Source organism: Malaya genurostris, chromosome 1 (genome assembly GCF_030247185.1).
Source record: "Malaya genurostris strain Urasoe2022 chromosome 1, Malgen_1.1, whole genome shotgun sequence".
Classification (NCBI taxonomy): domain Eukaryota; kingdom Metazoa; phylum Arthropoda; class Insecta; order Diptera; family Culicidae; genus Malaya; species Malaya genurostris.
This window is the reverse complement of record NC_080570.1, coordinates 15,750,598-15,773,864: the sequence shown is the minus strand read 5'-3', so window position 1 is coordinate 15,773,864 and position 23,267 is coordinate 15,750,598. Positions and strand designations below refer to the sequence as shown.

General features: G+C 38.8%; 1 protein-coding gene across 1 annotated transcript; it reads right to left on the bottom strand.

The window, feature by feature from the left end:
- Window positions 1-10: 10 nt before the first annotated feature.
- LOC131433245 (phosphopantothenate--cysteine ligase) lies at window positions 11-14,356 on the bottom strand. Its single transcript, XM_058600092.1, has 3 exons — window positions 13,904-14,356; window positions 13,490-13,718; window positions 11-13,425 (listed from the first exon to the last, which is right to left on the bottom strand). The coding sequence occupies exons 1-3, from the start codon at window positions 14,033-14,035 to the stop codon at window positions 12,812-12,814; spliced, it is 975 nt and encodes a 324-aa protein (XP_058456075.1). The 5' UTR covers window positions 14,036-14,356; the 3' UTR covers window positions 11-12,811.
- Window positions 14,357-23,267: the final 8,911 nt, after the last annotated feature.

Below are 23,267 nucleotides of genomic sequence, written 5' to 3'. Positions count from 1 at the left end.
TGCAATTAACTGCACTAGTTTATGTCTGTTTATTTAGTCACATTTACTGTTTAGTTCCATGGATGTTGGAAGCCTCATCATTACGGGAGGAGTAAAATTTGTGTTTACATGTTGTTTATATTTTATTTTTTGTTCAGACCATGATACGCTATATTTATGTGTGGTTGTTTATTGTTTCATCTTCACTATATACGGTAATATATATATATAAAGCGTAATCTAGTGGGCTTAGATTTTGTTTTCTATTTATTTATATATCATACACTGACAATACCATTTTTTTCTATTGGATTGGGTTTCAGATTATCAACGGTTTTCGCAAAAAGTGCACTCTCTAAAGCCATCATTCTTGATCCTTGTTGTGAGGTTTCTTTTATTCTACCATATTTAAAAGGGTTCACTTGAATCTACCGGCTACAAAAGAGCACTCATTCGTTTCGACATACTTGGCATACTTTTACCCTTTTTCAATGCTTTCTCTGTTCCGACGTTTCTACTCCAAGCCCATTAAAATCTTTCAAGAGGGTTTCCGATCTTTGAATATACATTAAAGCGATATACCATTCCGCAAAGCGTTATCGTCATTTTTGTTTCTTTTGGATGTGAAGACTAATGACTGTGAACATTAATTTTTTTTCTCAATTCCATTGTAGAGGTTTCAACCTTAAGGTCATTCGTCTCTTCTAAACTTTCTGAGTCTATGTGCGGGGTTTGGGAATCGAACCCAGGTGGGCTACACCTATAATTGCCTACCAATCAGTTAGCTTTCGTATCTTGTTCGATACAGTCGTAAGCTGGCTTCCGAGCCAAAATGGAACGACAATTAGAAAAGGACAACAGTGACATCACGATTGTCACAATTATATTTTTCGATCCAAACGGAATATTCCGATCAGAGTTGTAATTTGTCAGTCACATCGAAGGACCTTGAAAAACTGACTAAAATCTAATCTGTACTGTGAAAGTGACTGTCAAATGGGATACTCGATTGTTCTATGACCAAGTAGAAGTGTACTCAATGAAGGACTTCTCCTATTCCTTGTTGGTGTCAAAAAAAATAGAATACTAACATAAACATAAATTGATAAAGTTCATTATTCTTTGCTAAAGGTCCTCCGGGATTCGAACCGGGTAGAATGTAATATTCTTGCTGAAAGTCTACTATTTCATTATCAGTACGATGCAATGAGATTCACAGCTGAAAATAATAATGAACATAGTGGCGTACATTTTAGTTGGTAAACGACTGGACAACGCGCAATTCAGGTCCCAATGTGGTTCTTAGCCTCCTCCCCGCGGTGCCGGCTGAGGTACGAGTAACCATAGGAAAGATCGGGTAACCAACCCCGGTGGGACCTTGGTCGTATGCTGACAGGGAAGGAGGGGGGCTTGCCTTCTCTTTACAGAGAGCGAGCCTATCGAGCGACTACCTTCTACCAGAGCTGTGGCACAACCAGCGTTCTAAGAACGGGATTTATAGTGTTGGGCAAGATGCGTCAGCGCTTGATTGGGTGGCAGCCAATCAGTGATAGGATGTTCGTATTGAAGATCAAGGGCCATTTCTTCAATTACAGCATCATCAACGTGCACTGCCCACATGAGACGAGGCCCGATGACAAGAAGGAAACATTTACGCGCAGCTGGAACGAGCCTACGACAGCTGTCCACGGCGGGATGTAAAACTCGTAATCGGCGACATGAATGCTCAGGTAGGCCGGGGGCAATCTACAGGCCCTTGATCGGGCTGGAGAGCCTGCACGCGGTAACAAACGACAACGGTCAACGAACTTTGCAGCCTCCCGAGGTATGGTAGTTCGAAGCACCTTCTTCCCCTGCAAAGATATCCACAAAGCCACCTGGAGATCACCTGATCAACACACGGAAAATCAAATCGACCACGTTCTCATCGACGAGCGATTCTTCTCCGTCGTCATCAATGTCCGCACTGACCGCAGTGCCGACATTGATTCTGACCACTATTTTGTCGCGGTTTGTATGCGCTCAAAACTATCGACGGTGCACAATACTCGTCGCACAGGAACACCGGGACTCAATCTCGAGCAGCTACGTAGCGCTCGTACTGCACAGGAATAACTGTAGCAAGTGCTACCAACGGAAGACCAGATTGGCGCGGCAACTCTTGAAGACGGCTGGAGGAACATAAGGTCCGCCGTGAGTAGCACTGCTGCAACCGTTCTAGGTACGAGGTTATCGAATCGAGGAAATGACTGGTTTGACTAGTTGGTCGAAGAGAAGAATGCAGCAAGGGCGAGGATGCTGCAACACCGCAGAAGGGCGAACGAGGAACGATACAGAAGGCGCGGAACCGACAGAACACGGTTTTCCGGAGGAAAAAGCGCTACCAGGGAGACCAAGATCGCGAAGCGATGAAACAGCTGTACCGCGCAAATGACACACGGAAGTTCTATGAGAAGGTTAACCGCTCACGTAGAACTACATGCCGTAGGCCGAAATGTGCAGACCTTCTCACGAACGAACGTGAGGTAATCGACAGGTGGAAGCAGTACTATGACGAGCATCTGAATGGCGAAGCACAAGATACAGAGAACGACACAGGAATCAATCTGGGTGCACGCTCAGCCGACGACAGATTCCCGGCACCTGATCTGACGGAGATAAGTGAGGAGATCGGCAAGCTGAGGAACAACAAAGCCGCGGGCAATGACCAGTTACCAGGCGAGCTGCTCAAACATGAAGGAGAGGCACTGGCTAGAGCGCTGCACTGGATGATTTCAAAGATTTGGGAGGAGGAGATTCTACTGCAGGAATGGATGGATGGAGTGGTATGTCCCGTCTACAAAAAGGGCGATAAGCTAGACTGTTGCAATTACCGCGCAATCACATTGCTGAACGCCGCCTACAAGGTACTCTCCCAAATCCTTCGCCGTCGCCTATCACCAATAGCTAAGGAATTCGTAGGGCCGTACCAAGTGGGATTTACTGGAGCCCGTGCCACAACGGATCACATATTCGCGATAAGACAAGTACTCCAGAAGTGTCGTGAATACAACGTACCCACGCATCACCTATTCATTGACTTCAAAGCGGCATATGAAACAATCGATCGAGAACAGCTATGGCAGATCATGCACGAATACGGTTTCCCGGATAAACTGACGCGATTGGTCAAATCAACGATGGATAGAGTGATGTGCTACGTCCGAGTATCTGGAACGATCTCGAGTCCCTTCGAATCTCGAAGAGGGCTACGGCAAGGTGATGGACTCTCTTGTAAGTTGTTCATTATAGCCTTGGAAGGTGTGATTCGAAGAGCGAGGATCGACACGAGTGGCACGATCATCCGAAAGTCCGTACAACTTTTTGGCTTCGTTGACGATATTGATATTGTGACACGTAACCTTGAGAAGATGATGGAAACATACTCATTAGACCGGTTGTTCTCTATGGCCACAAGACCTGGACTATGTTGGCAGAGGACCGACGCGCCCTCAGTGTTCTCGAAAGAAAGGTACTGAGGACCATCTATGGCGGAGTGCAGATGGAAGACGGAACGTGGAGCGCAGCGAGCAAGGTGGATCGATCAAGTGGAGGGTGATCTCAGAAGCATCCGTGCCTTGAGTGGCTGGCGATGAACAGCCATGGACCGAGTTATGTGGAAACGTATGCTTGATACAGCAAAGGACACCCCAGGCCTATAACTGTTAGGTAAGGTGAGGTAGAACGATTTATATAACACAATGTTTGAAGACGATTTCATGCAAATGTTGGCCGCGGCTCCGTTTGAGATGACCCATGCGTAAGGTCCAATTTTGGCACACTCTCTCCAAAATATCGGCCGGTATTTCTCGTATAAATGCTTCAATATCGGTTTCCAGTGCGTCAATCGTTGCTGGTTTATAGACTTGTAGACATGGGCCTTAGCATGGCCTAACAAGAAACAGTCCAAAAGAAGTTCAATCACACGATCTAGGCAACCAATTGACAGGCCCAAAACGTAATGTAAACTGTTCACCGAAGCCGGCTATCAATTTGGTCATTGTTTTGCGTGCCGTGTGGGATGTGGCACCGTCTTGTTGAAACCACATGTCCGGCATTTCCAATCCTTCCACTTTGGGAAAAAACGATAGCGCTCGCCATTCACAGTAATGTACAGCCCCGCCTTTGAAGAAGTACGGCCCGATGATAGCACCGGCCTATAATTCACACCAAAAAGGTACTTTTTGTGATGCATTGGTAGCTATTCCAATGCTTCTGACTGGTCTGGTTGACTTACCCCTCAAAAGGCCGACTATTGAAAATCGATTCATGATTAAATTATAGACCAAACTGAACAAGTTTGACAATGACACAAGACACGAGGCACGCTTGATCTGTCGAAAACAGTGTTTGATCTGTCGAAAACAGTGTTGCCATAGAGATACCAGCAAAACATTAGTCTTTATATGCGCTTTTCGAAGATATTTTTATCGCTCAATTTTCTCAGAGATGGCTGAGCCGAGTTTAGCAAGCTAAGGCTTGTTTGGAAGCTACTATTAGACCATTGATCAAGTTTCGAGGACAAATGGATGTTACTTTCGGTTCCGGAGATTTAACGGTATAAATAACATAACCGACAAAACGCGTTGTTTTGTTACTGCTCAATTTTCTCGGCAGTTACTTAACCGATTTTCTCAAACCTTGGTTCGTTTGAAAGCTAGTATTGAACTCTGGATCAAATTTAATTGATCAAATTGATGTCAGTTCTGGTTCCAGAGATATAATGGTATAAGTGACGTACCCGATTAACCGAACATTTTTCATCGGCTGAGTTTTCTCGAAGATGACTCAACGAAATTCGATAAACCTAGACTTATTTGAAGGCTCACAATGTCAATCAAATTTGGAAGGGTTATGGTGAACATTTCCGGTAGAAATTTTTCCATTTCAGTTAACGGAAAATAGCACAAACATTTGCCAAGTAGATAAACAAAAGCAATTGCTTTGATGCTTAGTAGCTAATAAAATCAACAAGTTTTCTTGAGAATTTTTTTTCTGAAGACTATAAATCAACATTATTCGAGACAGTAGTCTTTCCGGTATTGAGCGCGAGGAAATGAATTTATTCGTTACTGTTAATAAAAAAACATTTCAGAACTACAAACTATCATCCTTCATCTGTCTTTATTTTAAATCAATTCCCATTGGGACATTAAGACAATTGAACGATTCGGCGAAATTAACCTGACCCCGCCTGAGCAAGTGACAGTTTCTCTTTGTTTCTCCTTCGATTATTGTGACGTGATTATGTATTTTTTTTCTTGAATTTTGCAAAATGATACCCGAAAGTCGAAGGTTTCGGTTATCATTTTGTACAAAGAGTTGAATGATAAGCGGGAAAACCGCTTGGTAATTAATAGAAGAGAAAGTAAACAAAGAGAAACTGTCACTTGCTCATACGGCTTTTTGAAAAATCAACCGAGACTTACCCATAAAGGGCTGAGGCCAGTAGGTCGCGTAAAACCACGTGGCTCGCTGTGCGTATTACACTTCTCTCCATGCTCTCTCGCAAATATACAAAATGACTCTCGATGTCGCCGGGTGGCCAAGAAAGTTTTGATATTTTCGGTTACACTTCGGACTACATCACATTAAGCTTGTTTGGCGGCCTTTCTGAGCCGATTTTATTGCTCTCTCAGAAAATATGGCGCCGCCATAGAAATCGACTTACCTTCACAAAAATAGCATTCACTTCATTGGCATCGCGACAACATATATGTTTTTATGCACTAGTCGTATCTAAATTAAATTATCTAGACATTGTCAGGATAGATTTTTGATCCATGCTTTTGAAGGCGAGATATTCAATGTACAAGTTGAAAGACGGAGTTTTAGGCCATGCAATTCTTCCTTCAGAAAAAAGACTTTCCCGACCGCTAAGGTCAATGAATCATTCTGAAATTTTCACTGAAAAATCTAAACTAATTTGCCTAAGAGATTGTCAGTTGGTTTTTTTTATATTCGTCACCGTTTCTGAGAAAATCAGATTGAAGCGAGAAAAAAAGGTCTCTAATACTCCCTTAAACACACTGGCCTCAGCCATTAAATGAGTTATACCGGTAATGGGTCGAATAATAGAAAAGTCTTAAGTGCAAATAACAGTTTCGATAACGATCAGCACTGAAAAAGTTAATGGAAAATGCCATGAAAATTGAAAGTGAATTTCGCTATTGCCCTAAATTTTCTATAATTTTTATCGGAAAAGGTTTTCCTTGAACTCATTTGAGCGACACTCTCTCATGGAATCAGAAAAAACGGGGGCTATGATAATTTTTCATGATTGAATATCATCAAATTTTAACCGCCAAGCGTCCCGCTACTTACCATTGTTCGATTTAGCGATTAGATGTGTTCAAGAATTTTAAACTATCATTTTAGAAAATTCGTGATGATAATTTTTGGCTCCTTACGGTGGATTCAAAGGATTCTATTTAAACCATTCCGAAACGATTCAGTGCCGTAGCAGTTTAGTTCCCATCAACATCGAAATCCCACCTGAAAGAGGACGATGGTCGTACAAAAATTCTGTATTTTCCTCCGTGTATTATCGCTTTAAGTATGCTGTTATAAAAAGAAAAATTTTCACTTCGACAATTTTCTCGGTGCTTAGAGAAGAAACCATTCGAACAAAGTAGGCGTCTCTCACTCGAATGTTGTATGCGTTTTTTTTCGTTTTGCTTTTTCAATTTCGTCTTGCATGCAATTCCGTCTGCGCAATGGAACTTTGAATTCATCTGTTGATTGGTTGTGGGGTTTGCTTCGTTTTGTTTTGTTCTTCTTACTGGTACTAAGCTGGTTTTGCACATTTGCACTCGACTATGAGACGAGATTTTGGTGTATAGGACCTTCTTGTTTTCTTTTTTTTTTTGCTTGTTACAGTCTCTCTAAATGGATGCTTTCAAATATAATCAGTTACTTTGATTGTGGATTAGGTTTCATCATTTGTTTCTAACATTTTGTTGCTCAGTTTGATTACCGTGTGTTCTTCTATTTTGGGCTTGAGGGTTCGATTTTTTTTTTGTTTTCAGTTTGTCATTTTTAAGGGTGGTCGATTGCTTTTCTATCGGTTTTTTTTTTCTGTTTGACTATTTGGGTTGTCTATCTTTGAAAAACAAAGGCGCTTTTCTGTTCTCTACTTGGTCGTACTGCTGATATGTAACCGAGTCAAGAGTGTTTTTTGTTTGTTTTATCTACTGTTCAGTTTTGGTTCGTTTTTTCTTCGGTTTTTGTTGAAGTTGCTTCCATATTGGAAAATGAGTGAAGCTTTCGTTGAAGCAAATTTGCTTTTCAATTTTTTTGACCTACTGACTCTTTTCGGCATACTCGAGATAGGGGGGGTAAATATTTTTAAAATTTTTCTAAAGGCAGTTTGTTTCCGCTTTTTCGACAAGATGAGAGTCACTTGGCCAGTCAGATTCTTAAGCGTTTAAGTCCAAAAATCAAAACAAGCTGCCCGGTAATATCATATTTTATTCCCAATTTTGTTAACTGTCTTAACTAATCGGGCGTGATAACACCTAACAAAGAACCGTTATTCTCTAGTCGAAGTAGTGAAAAAAACCTGTAGGAACGATTCTTTGTTAGAAATTATCCCCCTGCCAAGGATCCAATCAACGCTTAGAAACCTACAAAGTTTAACTTAGTTAGTATTTGAACCGACCAAAGTGACAGAATTTTCCAATCTCGAACAAAACAGAATGCACTTAAATCCTACAATGAGTCACAAACTGACAGAATTTGGTGCGGCATGTATATATTTTATTTGTTTTTGGATGACAATCTAAAAACTAGTTTCCCCACTTCCTACTTTTCCCCTATCGTTATCTACGGAATGACTGTCTCTTCTAGAGCAATAGTAATTCTAAAACAATTATCATCTGGTTGTTCTTCTATCATATCTCTACTCTGTTGCGAAGTGCAGCTGTCATTTCTCATCCATACAAGAGTTCATAAAATATTCATTCTTTTTTTTTGCTGTGCTCTCCTGTGTTTAGACGTTAAACGCATAGTTGTCTCAAAGTTTCTAATATTTTTCATGTGTCATGCATCCATACGTTGTGTTGAAATAGAGAAGCTCTATTTTCTGTGATATAATTTTGTTTGCTCTAGCAGGGAGAAAAATTGCTGTTTTTTTCTTTACTCTGGAGTGTGTCTTGTTTTTTTTGACAGTGTATTTAGGAAAGCTTAGTAAACAAAACTAAAAACTAACTTGTTGCAATCGCATTCCGTCTTTTAAATGAATTTTTTTCGGTACATGCTATTCGGAATTTTATTGGAGTTGATAGGACACTTTTGGTTTTCTTCACGTTTCGTCTTCGTCCCATCCGTGCTTAGCAGCTCAAATAAAATCGCTTGTTCAAATTAGCGGTTCCACTTGAACCATCGGCAAACGTAATGAAATAATGAAAATAATTAATAGCAAATATCGGGAGTACAAATTAGTTCGGTCCCTTTTCTAAAAGAAAGCTCCTGCAGTAATGAATATTGAACAGTAACAGCTGATATCGATAGTTTAGAAAGGTTGGACATCTGTCATTATTATTCAGTTCATATTGCTTCGAGTTCTTTTTAAAAACTGTTTTTCACTGTGTTAAATTTTTGCGTGAAGCTGAACCGCAACAAACGCTTGTGGATGTTTATGGTGATAGTGTTTCAATTGATGAATTATGTAGGAAATGGTTTCAAAGTATCAAGAATGGAGATTTCAGCGTTGAAGACAGGACTCGCTCATGACAACAAAAAAATTGAAGATGAACAGTTGGAGGCGTTACTCGATGAAGATCCGAGTCAATCACAAGAGAAGCTTGCAGAATCATTGGAAGAGACTCAAACAGCAGTTTTTGCATGATAAAAATCCATGGGAACAATTCAAAAGCAAGGCAAATGGTGCCTTTTGAACTGAAATCGAGAGACATTGAAAGGCGATTTTTCACTTGCGTGCGAAGAACAAAGAAAGGGTTTTTTACATCGAATATTCTATGAGTTGCTATAACCAGGCCACAACTGACGCGTTTGAGCAGTGCATTACGAGAAGAATGGCCGGAATACAAGCAAAGACTTGATATAGTTATTCTCCTGCATGACAACGCTCGGCCTCATGTCGCAAAAGTCGTGAAAAAATATTTGGAGACGCTCAAGTGGAACCTTTTTTCCGTACTCGCCGTATTCTCCGGACATTGCTCCTTCTAATTACTGGTTATTCCGACTGATGCAGCACGATCTGATAAATCGAAAATTGGCTTCAAACCTGGCTCCTCCTTAAGGGGTAAGGCCATCATGCGCGCAAAAAAAAACGACAATTTTAGAAACGTTTTCCGGTAATATAGTGAAAGCTATCGAAATTTATTTCTCAGTGTTTAATCAATCAATTATTGTAACATAATTCCGATAAAAAATAGTCTCTTCATGACCAAGCTGCTGCTGTCTAGTTTCCGGGAGGTCTAAAAAGGGGAAATCGACTGTGTCTTCAAATTTGAAGCAGGAACAAGAACCAGAACAAGTTGAAAATACTGATTTCTTGAAAAATTATGAGCATATAAGTGAAAAGTTCAATTTTTTACATGAAATTTTCATTAAAAACAAGTTTAGAACATATCGAAAAACCTCTACGTGGTATACTAGATAATGTGTTTACAAAAGTCTGCTCAAAATTTGGAAACAATCGATAAAGATTTGTAGCTGCTGCGAATTAACCCGATTTTGAAGAACGTGTTTCGAGAAAAACGCGTTCAGCCCGAAATTCGTTTTGATCACAAGACGTTTTTTTTCTCATTCTCACTTTTATCACTCGACTCTTTGCATAAAGTGAGACCGGAAAGTTTCGACTTTCAAACAGAATTGAGAAAACTTAGAAAATCTTTATAATCACATCACAATAATCGAAAAAGAAAGTAAACAAAGAGAAACTGTCACTTGCTTTTACGGCCTTCTGAAAAATCAACCGAGATTTTGTCTGTTGGTTGTATTGAAGGTTGCTTCTAAAGCTGGACTTTTGACACCAGAGATGCAAATTTCAAACATCTTCAGACAGGGTTGCAAAAGTCAGTAAATCCGAAAAAATCAGCAATTTCTGGATAAAGTAGTTGGTCTGCAGATTTTGACGGAAGTCTGCGAAGAACTCGATTTTCAAAAGTCTGCGAAAGTCTGCACAACAAAAAATGTCTGCAGCACTATATACGAAATCTGCAGATTTACAGACAAACCTGCAGATCTGGCATCTCTGTTTGACACAGTTTTTTAACCACACTCCTTTTTGCACAAACATGGTTGCCGAAAAAAAGTTGAGAAAATCAACGAAAAAAATAGTTTTTCTCTGGAACTTTCTTAAACATCTGCATAGCTGGTAGCACTACTTAAAAAATTGATAACGAGCAGCAAAGAAACAAAGAGAAAAAAAACAAAACCATAGTTGTCAAAAGTTGCAGGCTTCTGAAACTGACTGGGCCTACTGCAGACAAAGCGCGAGAAACTGAGCCGAGAAGGTGACTGACATTAGCAGACCAAAAGCGGGAATGATACTAGCATCAAATCAAAGGGACCCTGTCAGAGGACAAGCGAGAAACCTGCTCAGCTTTCACTCTGACGGGCTCTCTTTCATTTGTTGTGAAAACATTTCCCGCTTTGATCAGCGCCACGCTAGGGATCAGCTTCCGGCATCTACTCTGTCTGCAGCCTGCAGTACTGAGCACAGGATTTTTATTGTCGTGAATACGACTTACTTTACTATGGGGTGCCTTTTCAAAATTTACCCTGTACAAGAATGGACAGAACTTTATCTCTTGATGTACTTAACCCAACAACATAATTTTTTTTACAAGCTTTCGGAAGTATGATCAGGAATTTGTGATTAAATTTTCAACAGTGTGAGAATAGTTGAAAAACTTGTGGAAATAATGAGGAAAATTCATCACACTTGCTTGCCTTTTTCGCACCCGGACGGCAGTTTTGAGGTAGTCAAGCACATATCAGCTCCGATTATCTACTAGACGGGTTTATTTTTTTTTTCTAGTGCTTCAGACGGAACTCGATGTCGAGGTGAGGTTCTTCTGCCAACATCAGTAAGATCAAACCAAGTATAAAACCTCAAACGCTTAGGTCGTGCTTCTGTTTGGACTTCAATCGTCGAGAGGAGCATTTAGTTTCAAAATTATGTTTCAGGCGCTTAGTTCCAGAATACAGGCTATAGAATTCAGAACCTGCATGCACCTGAATTGCAATTGAATTCTGAGTCTGTTCTAAGTTCTGAATGTAGTTCTTGAACCAATGGCGTCGCGTGACAAAATTCACGGGTTGTGCACTGCTTATATGGTATGATATCAGAACCGTTTCGACGTTGCAACTGAGACAGCAATTTGTTTTCAACTGCCATAAGCATAAGCCACTGAAGCCTCTCCTGAATGTGTGCATACAAGTTCTCATAGAGCCCATTCGACCAGTTGTGCAGTGCACGAGGTGCACATAAGGACGAGACGCCACTGTCTTGAACTCAGGTCCAGTCCCTAATTTCTGAATTCTTTGAGTCGTTTCTTTCTAGAACCATTAACATATTCCCAAAGAACTATACGAAATTTTACTTTAACGGTACTAAATACGGTCCTTTTTTTCAACCAGTTGGAGTTCGCAGTTGTAAGAACTTTCTATTAATTTGCTATATAAAATGAATAGCTCCGACTCAGTTTAGGTGCATCGTTTCAAATTCTAGTTGTGAAAGCTGGCATAATTAATACAAGTGATCAACTAATTGATATTCGAATGTAAGAAGAAAGTGTTTCAGTTGTATTCGTATTCACGACATCCAGTTCAGACTGTGACATTACACACCCTTACTTTTTTGAACACGCGCAGCTTTATAATAATCAGGTTCGAGACTGACTCAACGACGTAGAAACACGGTTCGAAACTGTCTTCAAGAGAACAATTTGACAGCAATTAGGGTGAACGCTAGGTTAGATTTGGCATGAAGCGAAAACGACATCACTTAGCAACGAGTAAGCAAACATGCTGACTAGGCTTATGAAAAAACACGGCACATTAATCAGAATTAATTCAGAAGTAATTTTAAATCAGTTCGTCAAAATATCTACAACTCCTTTAGAAAATAAAAATCATGATGAAAACTTCAAATTCTTTTGCTCAAAATCTCTCCCATAAGAGCTACTGTCAAATTATTGATACTCAATAACACACTTCCGTCAATCGTCACAGCCTACTGTGTGAAAGCGTTTCCAAATTTCAAAATCTTAGATAGCATTATGTACTCAAGTTTGCACCGGAATCGAAACATTACTGATAGTCAACTAGGGATTTTTAAACTAATCAGACCAAGGTTTTTTTTCTTCGTTTTCTTCTAATAACTCACTACAGTCTGCGCACGTTAAAACAGTATACAACTTATACTCCCTAATGCTCTAGCATTAGTCGAAGTATCCATCTCCTACTAAAATTAAGGTTCACTTTTTCGCTCATCATTTCCACTGATAGACGTCTGTTTGTTTCCCTTAGAACAACACAGCTAATATACAACTACACACACGAGTTTCCAACAGTACACCTTATTAAATCAACGATTTTCAGCAAACAAACAAAAATTATCCATCTCAAATCACGTTCAATATTTTCTCCCCGGATTCAGTATCTTGCAAAAGTGCGGCATCGTCACCCGACAATCGACCTGTGCCGGATGGTGTTGCGGTGGCAGCGACGGTTGCTGCTGTTGCTGCAACATCTGTGCTTGGTGCTGTCCGAACTGATACTGCGATCCTCCCGCCACGAGTGACCGCGGAGATCGTAAGGGTCATTGTTGCTGCTGCTGTTGTTGCTGAAACTGCTGCAGTTCACCGTCCTGCACAAACTCCTGGTGCCGACGGACGACATCGGCAACGATGTGCTCCTCGATCTCCTGACCCTTGTGGGCCTGTTCCTTCGACAGCAGCACGTCGTACGCTTTGGTGGGCGTCACAAAAACCACTCGATTTTTGCGAGTCTGCAGGATGTTGGCAATCACCAGTTTGTGCTTGTATTTGTTTAAACTTTCACGTGATTTGGCAATCAGAATACTCTCGTCCGTTTCCAGCTTGAACGAAACGACGTAGGCCAGCGGAACCCACAGGCTGACCAGTGGTGCGAGCATTTTCGGTACCAACTGTAGCGAAATCGTGGGAGCACCATGACCCGACTGAATCTTGTGTGTCGGCATGTCATCCTGGGGCACGTAAAAATCGGACACTGCGGCTGCCAAATACAGAACGGCATCTCGCTCGAATGCTGCCAAACATTCGCAAGCCGCCCGCAGTAACCACATGTAATCGACTACGCTGGTAAAGGTGATATACAGCATCCGGTTCATTTCCTGGGCATTTTTATATTTATCCAAAATCGGTGCCAACACGTCCACGGAATCTGGTTTCACTATAAAAAAAACCAATCAATCGTAATTATTTCACCCAGCAAACGGCAAACACTAATCGGCTACCGGTGATTGTGGTGCTCATTCCTTCCTCATGCAATTCCAGCATATCGAGCAACTGTTGACCGGTGAAATGCCTCGAGAACGGTTCCAACGATTTGGTGCGGTACATGAAAATGACCGCATAGCCATGGTCCAGGAAGTACTCGGCCGATGCCGAGCCACGATTACCGGCACTGAAGTTGTCCACAAATCGCACCGTGTTGTGTTCCAGCGGAACAGTGGTGCCACCCGACTAGAATGGGTTGGAAATTAAATTAGATTTTTCAAAGCTACCAACTTCTAAAGTTCTACTGCTGCTGCTCGCAGTTGACCCAATTCACGTTTCACCTTGACCCTTTTTTACCAACCACCAACAACCACCCACTACTCCAGTGCCACTGCCTGAAGCGACCTTCTTTTTCACGGACGGAAACCTACCGTAATGAGGACGATGTTGCTCTTGAGTTTGTAGTGTCGGTCGCAAAATTCTTTCAGCAGCGACCGGTGATCCTCGAAGCAGTTCGGGGGCAAATGGGTCGCGTAGAAATCTTCCCAGTGTGATGAGCTCATCGTTTTGTTGTCAATTCCGTCCCGTCGCAGTGGATTTTTTCACTACCCTTCAGACGGGGAGAGAGATAGAGAGAGCACACTCACAATCAGCGAAGAAAAATTGGTCCGTCTACGATTTAGAATGCTTTTATTTTCTGGAACTGCTGAGCTAATCAGAACAACAAAAACTTGATGACCGTACGAATTCCTAATAATTAAACGAATAGGTTAAATCTCCCTATTAATGCAAAACACTTTCCAAATGAAACTAATCGTTTCGTCTGCTGTCTGTTAATTTACTGCTGCTGCGGTCGCAGGTAGATGACAGTCGTTAGCGAGCTGTCATCCGCAGGCGGAGGGGTGCTTCGATACCGCCGTGAAACGGCCCACCCGCTGGCTGAGCCACCAGTCCGAGACAAGAACCTTTTCAGGAGAATACGTACTAAGCAACTACCGCAGCGCCACCTACTCGTGAAAAATAAAAGCTGGGAATTCCCCCACCAGCTCAGGGAGGTATTCACCAAAAAATTAATCAAATATCTTCTTCGAAGCGCCATCTACCGTCAAAATAAAAAAGCTGGGAACTCCCCCACCAGAAAAAAAAGGATGAGCAATACGTTGGACAATTTCGAAAGTAGGAAAAAAAAAATAACAATTGCAAGCGTGTACATATATGTTGAAATCCGCAATATGTGAATCATATATCGATTTGTTTAAGAATTATGCTATGTCGAATAAGCGTATTAAATAGAAAATATTACTGTTCGGAAAAATCACTTTCAGCCTAAATTATCCACGACTAACCAATCAATTGTCCGCCAACGGTATCAATGAGTTATTATGACACTAATAGTAAGCATGAAAACTTCATACGGAATTCAACACGATATTTGAAAAGAAACAACAGATCGAAAGCATGTGTTCCGGATTAAAAATATTCAAATACTTGAAACGTGAAAAACATTCAGACCAAATCAAAACATTGCGATATGGGTCAGACGAGAAATATTTTATAATCGAACAAAAATTTGAAAACTGAAAAAAAAAATATTTCCAAAATTAAAAAAAATCCTTTGGCGATATCATTTTCTCGTTCAGCATACTTTGAACTACATTCTGGCCGAATTTGAGTATTCAGAAATGGGTCCGACGGCAGATATTTGGTAATCAATACGAAATCAATAATTCGTCAAGGAAAACTTGAAAACTTTGATCGAAATTTATTTTCCAAAACTAAAAAACGCTCTCTGGGCGATATGATTTTCTCGTTCAGCATACTTTGAACTACATTCTGGCCAAATTTGAGTATTGGGAAATGGGTCCGACGGCAGATATTCGATTATCAATACGAAATCAATAATTTATCAAGGAAAACTTTAAAACTTTGATCGAAATTTATTTTCCAAAACTAAAAAACGCTCTCTGGGCGATATGATTTTCTCGTTCAGCATACTTTGAACTACATTCTGGCCAAATTTGAGTATTGGGAAATGGGTCCGACGGCAGATATTCGATTATCAATACGAAATCAATAATTTATCAAGGAAAACTTGAAAACTTTGATCGAAATTTATTTTCCAAAACTAAAAAACGCTCTCTGGGCGATATGATTTTCTCGTTCAGCATACTTTGAACTACATTCTGGCCAAATTTGAGTATTGGGAAATGGGTCCGACGGCAGATATTTGGTAATCAATACGAAATCAATAATTCGTCAAGGAAAACTTGAAAACTTTGATCGAAATTTATTTTCCAAAACTAAAAAACGCTCTCTGGGCGATATGATTTTCTCGTTCAGCATACTTTGAACTACATTCTGGCCAAATTTGAGTATTGGGAAATGGGTCCGACGGCAGATATTCGATTATCAATACGAAATCAATAATTTATCAAGGAAAACTTGAAAACTTTGATCGAAATTTATTTTCCAAAACTAAAAAACGCTCTCTGGACGATATGATTTTCTCGTTCAGCATACTTTGAACTACATTCTGGCCGAATTTGAGTATTGGGAAATGGGTCCGACGGCAGATATTCGATTATCAATACGAAATCAATAATTTATCAAGGAAAGCTTGAAAACTTTGATCGAAATTTATTTTCCAAAACTAAAAAACGCTCTCTGGGCGATATGATTTTCTCGTTCAGCATACTTTGAACTACATTCTGGCCGAATTTGAGTATTGGGAAATGGGTTCGACGGCAGATATTCGATTATCAATACGAAATCAATAATTTATCAAGGAAACCTTAAAAACTTTGATCGAAATTTATTTTCCAAAACTAAAAAACGCTCTCTGGGCGATATGATTTTCTCGTTCAGCATACTTTGAACTACATTCTGGCCAAATTTGAGTATTGGGAAATGGGTCCGACGGCAGATATTCGATTATCAATACGAAATCAATAATTTATCAAGGAAAACTTGAAAACTTTGATCGAAATTTATTTTCTAAAACTAAAAAACGCTCTCTGGGCGATATGATTTTCTCGTTCAGCATACTTTGAACTACATTCTGGCCAAATTTGAGTATTGGGAAATGGGCCCGACGGCAGATATTCGATTATCAATACGAAATCAATAATTTATCAAGGAAAACTTGAAAACTTTGATCGAAATTTATTTTCTAAAACTAAAAAACGCTCTCTGGGCGATATGATTTTCTCGTTCAGCATACTTTGAACTACATTCTGGCCAAATTTGAGTATTGGGAAATGGGCCCGACGGCAGATATTCGAATATCAATACGAAATCAATAATTCGTCAAGGAAAACTTGAAAACTTTGATCGAAATTTATTTTCCAAAACTAAAAAACGCTCTCTGGGCGATATGATTTTCTCGTTCAGCATACTTTGAACTACATTCTGGCCGAATTTGAGTATTGGGAAATGGGTCCGACGGCAGATATTCGATTATCAATACGAAATCAATAATTCGTCACGGAAAACTTGAAAACTTTGATCGAAATTTATTTTCCAAAACTAAAAAACGCTCTCTGGGCGATATGATTTTCTCGTTCAGCATACTTTGAACTACATTCTGGCCAAATTTGAGTATTGGGAAATGGGTCCGACGGCAGATATTCGATTATCAATACGAAATCAATAATTTATCAAGGAAAACTTTAAAACTTTGATCGAAATTTATTTTCCAAAACTAAAAAACGCTCTCTGGGCGATATGATTTTCTCGTTCAGCATACTTTGAACTACATTCTGGCCGAATTTGAGTATTGGGAAATGGGTCCGACGGCAGATATTCGATTATCAATACGAAATCAATAATTCGTCAAGGAAAACTTGAAAACTTTGATCGAAATTTATTTTCCAAAACTAAAAAACGCTCTCTGGGCGATATGATTTTCTCGTTCAGCATACTTTGAACTACATTCTGGCCAAATTTGAGTATTGGGAAATGGGTCCGACGGCAGATATTCGATTATCAATACGAAATCAATAATTTATCAAGGAAAACTTTAAAACTTTGATCGAAATTTATTTTCCAAAACTAAAAAACGCTCTCTGGGCGATATGATTTTCTCGTTCAGCATACTTTGAACTACATTCTGGCCAAATTTGAGTATTGGGAAATGGGTCCGACGGCAGATATTCGATTATCAATACGAAATCAATAATTTATCAAGGAAAACTTTAAAACTTTGATCGAAATTTATTTTCCAAAACTAAAAAACGCTCTCTGGGCGATATGATTTTCTCGTTCAGCATACTTTGAACTACATTCTGGCCGAATTTGAGTATTGGGAAATGGGTCCGACGGCAGATATTCGATTATCAATACGAAATCAATAATTCGTCAGGGAAAACTTGAAAACTTTGATCGAAATTTATTTTCCAAAACTAAAAAACGCTCTCTGGGCGATATGATTTTCTCGTTCAGCATACTTTGAACTACATTCTGGCCAAATTTGAGTATTGGGAAATGGGTCCGACGGCAGATATTCGATTATCAATACGAAATCAATAATTTATCAAGGAAAACTTTAAAACTTTGATCGAAATTTATTTTCCAAAACTAAAAAACGCTCTCTGGGCGATATGATTTTCTCGTTCAGCATACTTTGAACTACATTCTGGCCAAATTTGAGTATTGGGAAATGGGTCCGACGGCAGATATTCGATTATCAATACGAAATCAATAATTTATCAAGGAAAACTTGAAAACTTTGATCGAAATTTATTTTCCAAAACTAAAAAACGCTCTCTGGGCGATATGATTTTCTCGTTCAGCATACTTTGAACTACATTCTGGCCAAATTTGAGTATTGGGAAATGGGTCCGACGGCAGATATTTGGTAATCAATACGAAATCAATAATTCGTCAAGGAAAACTTGAAAACTTTGATCGAAATTTATTTTCCAAAACTAAAAAACGCTCTCTGGGCGATATGATTTTCTCGTTCAGCATACTTTGAACTACATTCTGGCCAAATTTGAGTATTGGGAAATGGGTCCGACGGCAGATATTCGATTATCAATACGAAATCAATAATTTATCAAGGAAAATTTGAAAACTTTGATCGAAATTTATTTTCTAAAACTAAAAAACGCTCTCTGGGCGATATGATTTTCTCGTTCAGCATACTTTGAACTACATTCTGGCCGAATTTGAGTATTGGGAAATGGGTCCGACGGCAGATATTCGATTATCAATACGAAATCAATAATTCGTCAGGGAAAACTTGAAAACTTTGATCGAAATTTATTTTCCAAAACTAAAAAACGCTCTCTGGGCGATATGATTTTCTCGTTCAGCATACTTTGAACTACATTCTGGCCAAATTTGAGTATTGGGAAATGGGTCCGACGGCAGATATTCGATTATCAATACGAAATCAATAATTTATCAAGGAAAACTTGAAAACTTTGATCGAAATTTATTTTCCAAAACTAAAAAACGCTCTCTGGACGATATGATTTTCTCGTTCAGCATACTTTGAACTACATTCTGGCCGAATTTGAGTATTGGGAAATGGGTCCGACGGCAGATATTCGATTATCAATACGAAATCAATAATTTATCAAGGAAAGCTTGAAAACTTTGATCGAAATTTATTTTCCAAAACTAAAAAACGCTCTCTGGGCGATATGATTTTCTCGTTCAGCATACTTTGAACTACATTCTGGCCGAATTTGAGTATTGGGAAATGGGTTCGACGGCAGATATTCGATTATCAATACGAAATCAATAATTTATCAAGGAAACCTTAAAAACTTTGATCGAAATTTATTTTCCAAAACTAAAAAACGCTCTCTGGGCGATATGATTTTCTCGTTCAGCATACTTTGAACTACATTCTGGCCAAATTTGAGTATTGGGAAATGGGTCCGACGGCAGATATTCGATTATCAATACGAAATCAATAATTTATCAAGGAAAATTTGAAAACTTTGATCGAAATTTATTTTCTAAAACTAAAAAACGCTCTCTGGGCGATATGATTTTCTCGTTCAGCATACTTTGAACTACATTCTGGCCAAATTTGAGTATTGGGAAATGGGCCCGACGGCAGATATTCGAATATCAATACGAAATCAATAATTTATCAAGGAAAACTTGAAAACTTTGATCGAAATTTATTTTCCAAAACTAAAAAACGCTCTCTGGACGATATGATTTTCTCGTTCAGCATACTTTGAGCTACATTCTGGCCAAATTTGAGTATTGGGAAATGGGTCCGACGGCAGATATTCGATTATCAATACGAAATCAATAATTTATCAAGGAAACCTTAAAAACTTTGATCGAAATTTATTTTCCAAAACTAAAAAACGCTCTCTGGGCGATATGATTTTCTCGTTCAGCATACTTTGAACTACATTCTGGCCGAATTTGAGTATTGGGAAATGGGTTCGACGGCAGATATTTGGTAATCAATACGAAATCAATAATTCGTCAAGGAAAACTTGAAAACTTTGATCGAAATTTATTTTCCAAAACTAAAAAACGCTCTCTGGGCGATATGATTTTCTCGTTCAGCATACTTTGAACTACATTCTGGCCAAATTTGAGTATTGGGAAATGGGTCCGACGGCAGATATTCGATTATCAATACGAAATCAATAATTTATCTAGGAAAACTTGAAAACTGATCGAAATTTATTTTCTAAAACTAAAAAACGCTCTCTGGGCGATATGATTTTCTCGTTCAGCATACTTTGAACTACATTCTGGCCGAATTTGAGTATTGGGAAATGGGTCCGACGGCAGATATTTGATTATCAATAAAACAATCAATATAACATAATATCAATCTTCTGAAACGCCATCTACTCGTGATTTTATGCACTTCAGTACAATTCCCCCACCAGTTAAAGATTGAAAAGTTTTGCTCAAATTTATTTTCCAAAACTAAAAAACGCTCTCTAGCCGATATGATTTTCTCGTTCAGCATACTTTGAACTACATTCTGGCCAAATTTGAGTATTGGGAAATGGGTCCGACGGCAGATATTCGATTATCAATACGAAATCAATAATTTATCCAGGAAAACTTGAAAACTTTGATCGAAATTTATTTTCTAAAACTAAAAAACGCTCTCTGGGCGATATGATTTTCTCGTTCAGCATACTTTGAACTACATTCTGGCCAAATTTGAGTATTGGGAAATGGGTCCGACGGCAGATATTCGATTATCAATACGAAATCAATAATTTATCAAGGAAAACTTGAAAACTTTGATCGAAATTTATTTTCCAAAACTAAAAAACGCTCTCTGGACGATATGATTTTCTCGTTCAGCATACTTTGAACTACATTCTGGCCAAATTTGAGTATTGGGAAATGGGTCCGACGGCAGATATTCGATTATCAATACGAAATCAATAATTTATCAAGGAAAACTTGAAAACTTTGATCGAAATTTATTTTCCAAAACTAAAAAACGCTCTCTGGGCGATATGATTTTCTCGTTCAGCATACTTTGAACTACATTCTGGCCAAATTTGAGTATTGGGAAATGGGTCCGACGGCAGATATTCGATTATCAATACGAAATCAATAATTTATCAAGGAAAACTTGAAAACTGATCGAAATTTATTTTCTAAAACTAAAAAACGCTCTCTGGGCGATATGATTTTCTCGTTCAGCATACTTTGAACTACATTCTGGCCGAATTTGAGTATTGGGAAATGGGTCCGACGGCAGATATTCGATTATCAATAAAACAATCAATATAACATAATATCAATCTTCTGAATCGCCATCTACTCGTGATTTTATGCACTTCAGTACAATTCCCCCACCAGTTAAAGATTGAAAAGTTTTGCTCAAATTTATTTTCCAAAACTAAAAAACGCTCTCTAGCCGATATGATTTTCTCGTTCAGCATACTTTGAACTACATTCTGGCCAAATTTGAGTATTGGGAAATGGGTCCGACGGCAGATATTCGATTATCAATACGAAATCAATAATTTATCAAGGAAAACTTGAAAACTTTGATCGAAATTTATTATCCAAAACTAAAAAACGCTCTCTGGACGATATGATTTTCTCGTTCAGCATACTTTGAACTACATTCTGGTCGAATTTGAGTATTGGGAAATGGGTTCGACGGCAGATATTCGATTATCAATACGAAATCAATAATTTATCAAGGAAAACTTGAAAACTTTGATCGAAATTTGTTTTCCAAAACTAAAAAACGCTCTCTGGACGATATGATTTTCTCGTTCAGCATACTTTGAACTACATTCTGGCCGAATTTGAGTATTGGGAAATGGGTCCGACGGCAGATATTCGATTATCAATACGAAATCAATAATTTATCAAGGAAAATTGAAAACTTTGATCGAAATTTATTTTCCAAAACTAAAAAACGCTCTCTGGGCGATATGATTTTCTCGTTCAGCATACTTTGAACTACATTCTGGCCAAATTTGAGTATTGGGAAATGGGTCCGACGGCAGATATTCGATTATCAATACGAAATCAATAATTTATAAAGGAAAACTTGAAAACTTTGATCGAAATTTATTTTCCAAAACTAAAAAACGCTCTCTGGGCGATATGATTTTCTCGTTCAGCATACTTTGAGCTACATTCTGGCCGAATTTGAGTATTGGGAAATGGGTCCGACGGCAGATATTTGGTAATCAATACGAAATCAATAATTCGTCAAGGAAAACTTGAAAACTTTGATCGAAATTTATTTTCCAAAACTAAAAAACGCTCTCTGGGCGATATGATTTTCTCGTTCAGCATACTTTGAACTACATTCTGGCCAAATTTGAGTATTGGGAAATGGGTCCGACGGCAGATATTCGATTATCAATACGAAATCAATAATTTATCAAGGAAAACTTGAAAACTTTGATCGAAATTTATTTTCCAAAACTAAAAAACGCTCTCTGGGCGATATGATTTTCTCGTTCAGCATACTTTGAACTACATTCTGGCCAAATTTGAGTATTGGGAAATGGGTCCGACGGCAGATATTTGGTAATCAATACGAAATCAATAATTCGTCAAGGAAAACTTGAAAACTTTGATCGAAATTTATTTTCCAAAACTAAAAAACGCTCTCTGGACGATATGATTTTCTCGTTCAGCATACTTTGAACTACATTCTGGCCAAATTTGAGTATTGGGAAATGGGTCCGACGGCAGATATTCGATTATCAATACGAAATCAATAATTTATCAAGGAAAACTTGAAAACTGATCGAAATTTATTTTCTAAAACTAAAAAACGCTCTCTGGGCGATATGATTTTCTCGTTCAGCATACTTTGAACTACATTCTGGCCAAATTCGAGTATTGGGAAATGGGTCCGACGGCAGATATTTGGTAATCAATACGAAATCAATAATTCGTCAAGGAAAACTTGAAAACTTTGATCGAAATTTATTTTCCAAAACTAAAAAACGCTCTCTGGACGATATGATTTTCTTGTTCAGCATAAGTTGAACTACATTCTGGCCAAATTTGAGTATTGGGAAATGGGTCCGACGGCAGATATTCGATTATCAATACGAAATCAATAATTTATCAAGGAAAACTTGAAAACTGATCGAAATTTATTTTCTAAAACTAAAAAACGCTCTCTGGGCGATATGATTTTCTCGTTCAGCATACTTTGAACTACATTCTGGCCGAATTTGAGTATTGGGAAATGGGTTCGACGGCAGATATTTGGTAATCAATACGAAATCAATATCTCATCAAGGAAAACTTGAAAACTTTGATCGAAATTCATTTTCTAAAACTAAAAAACGCTCTCTGGGCGATATG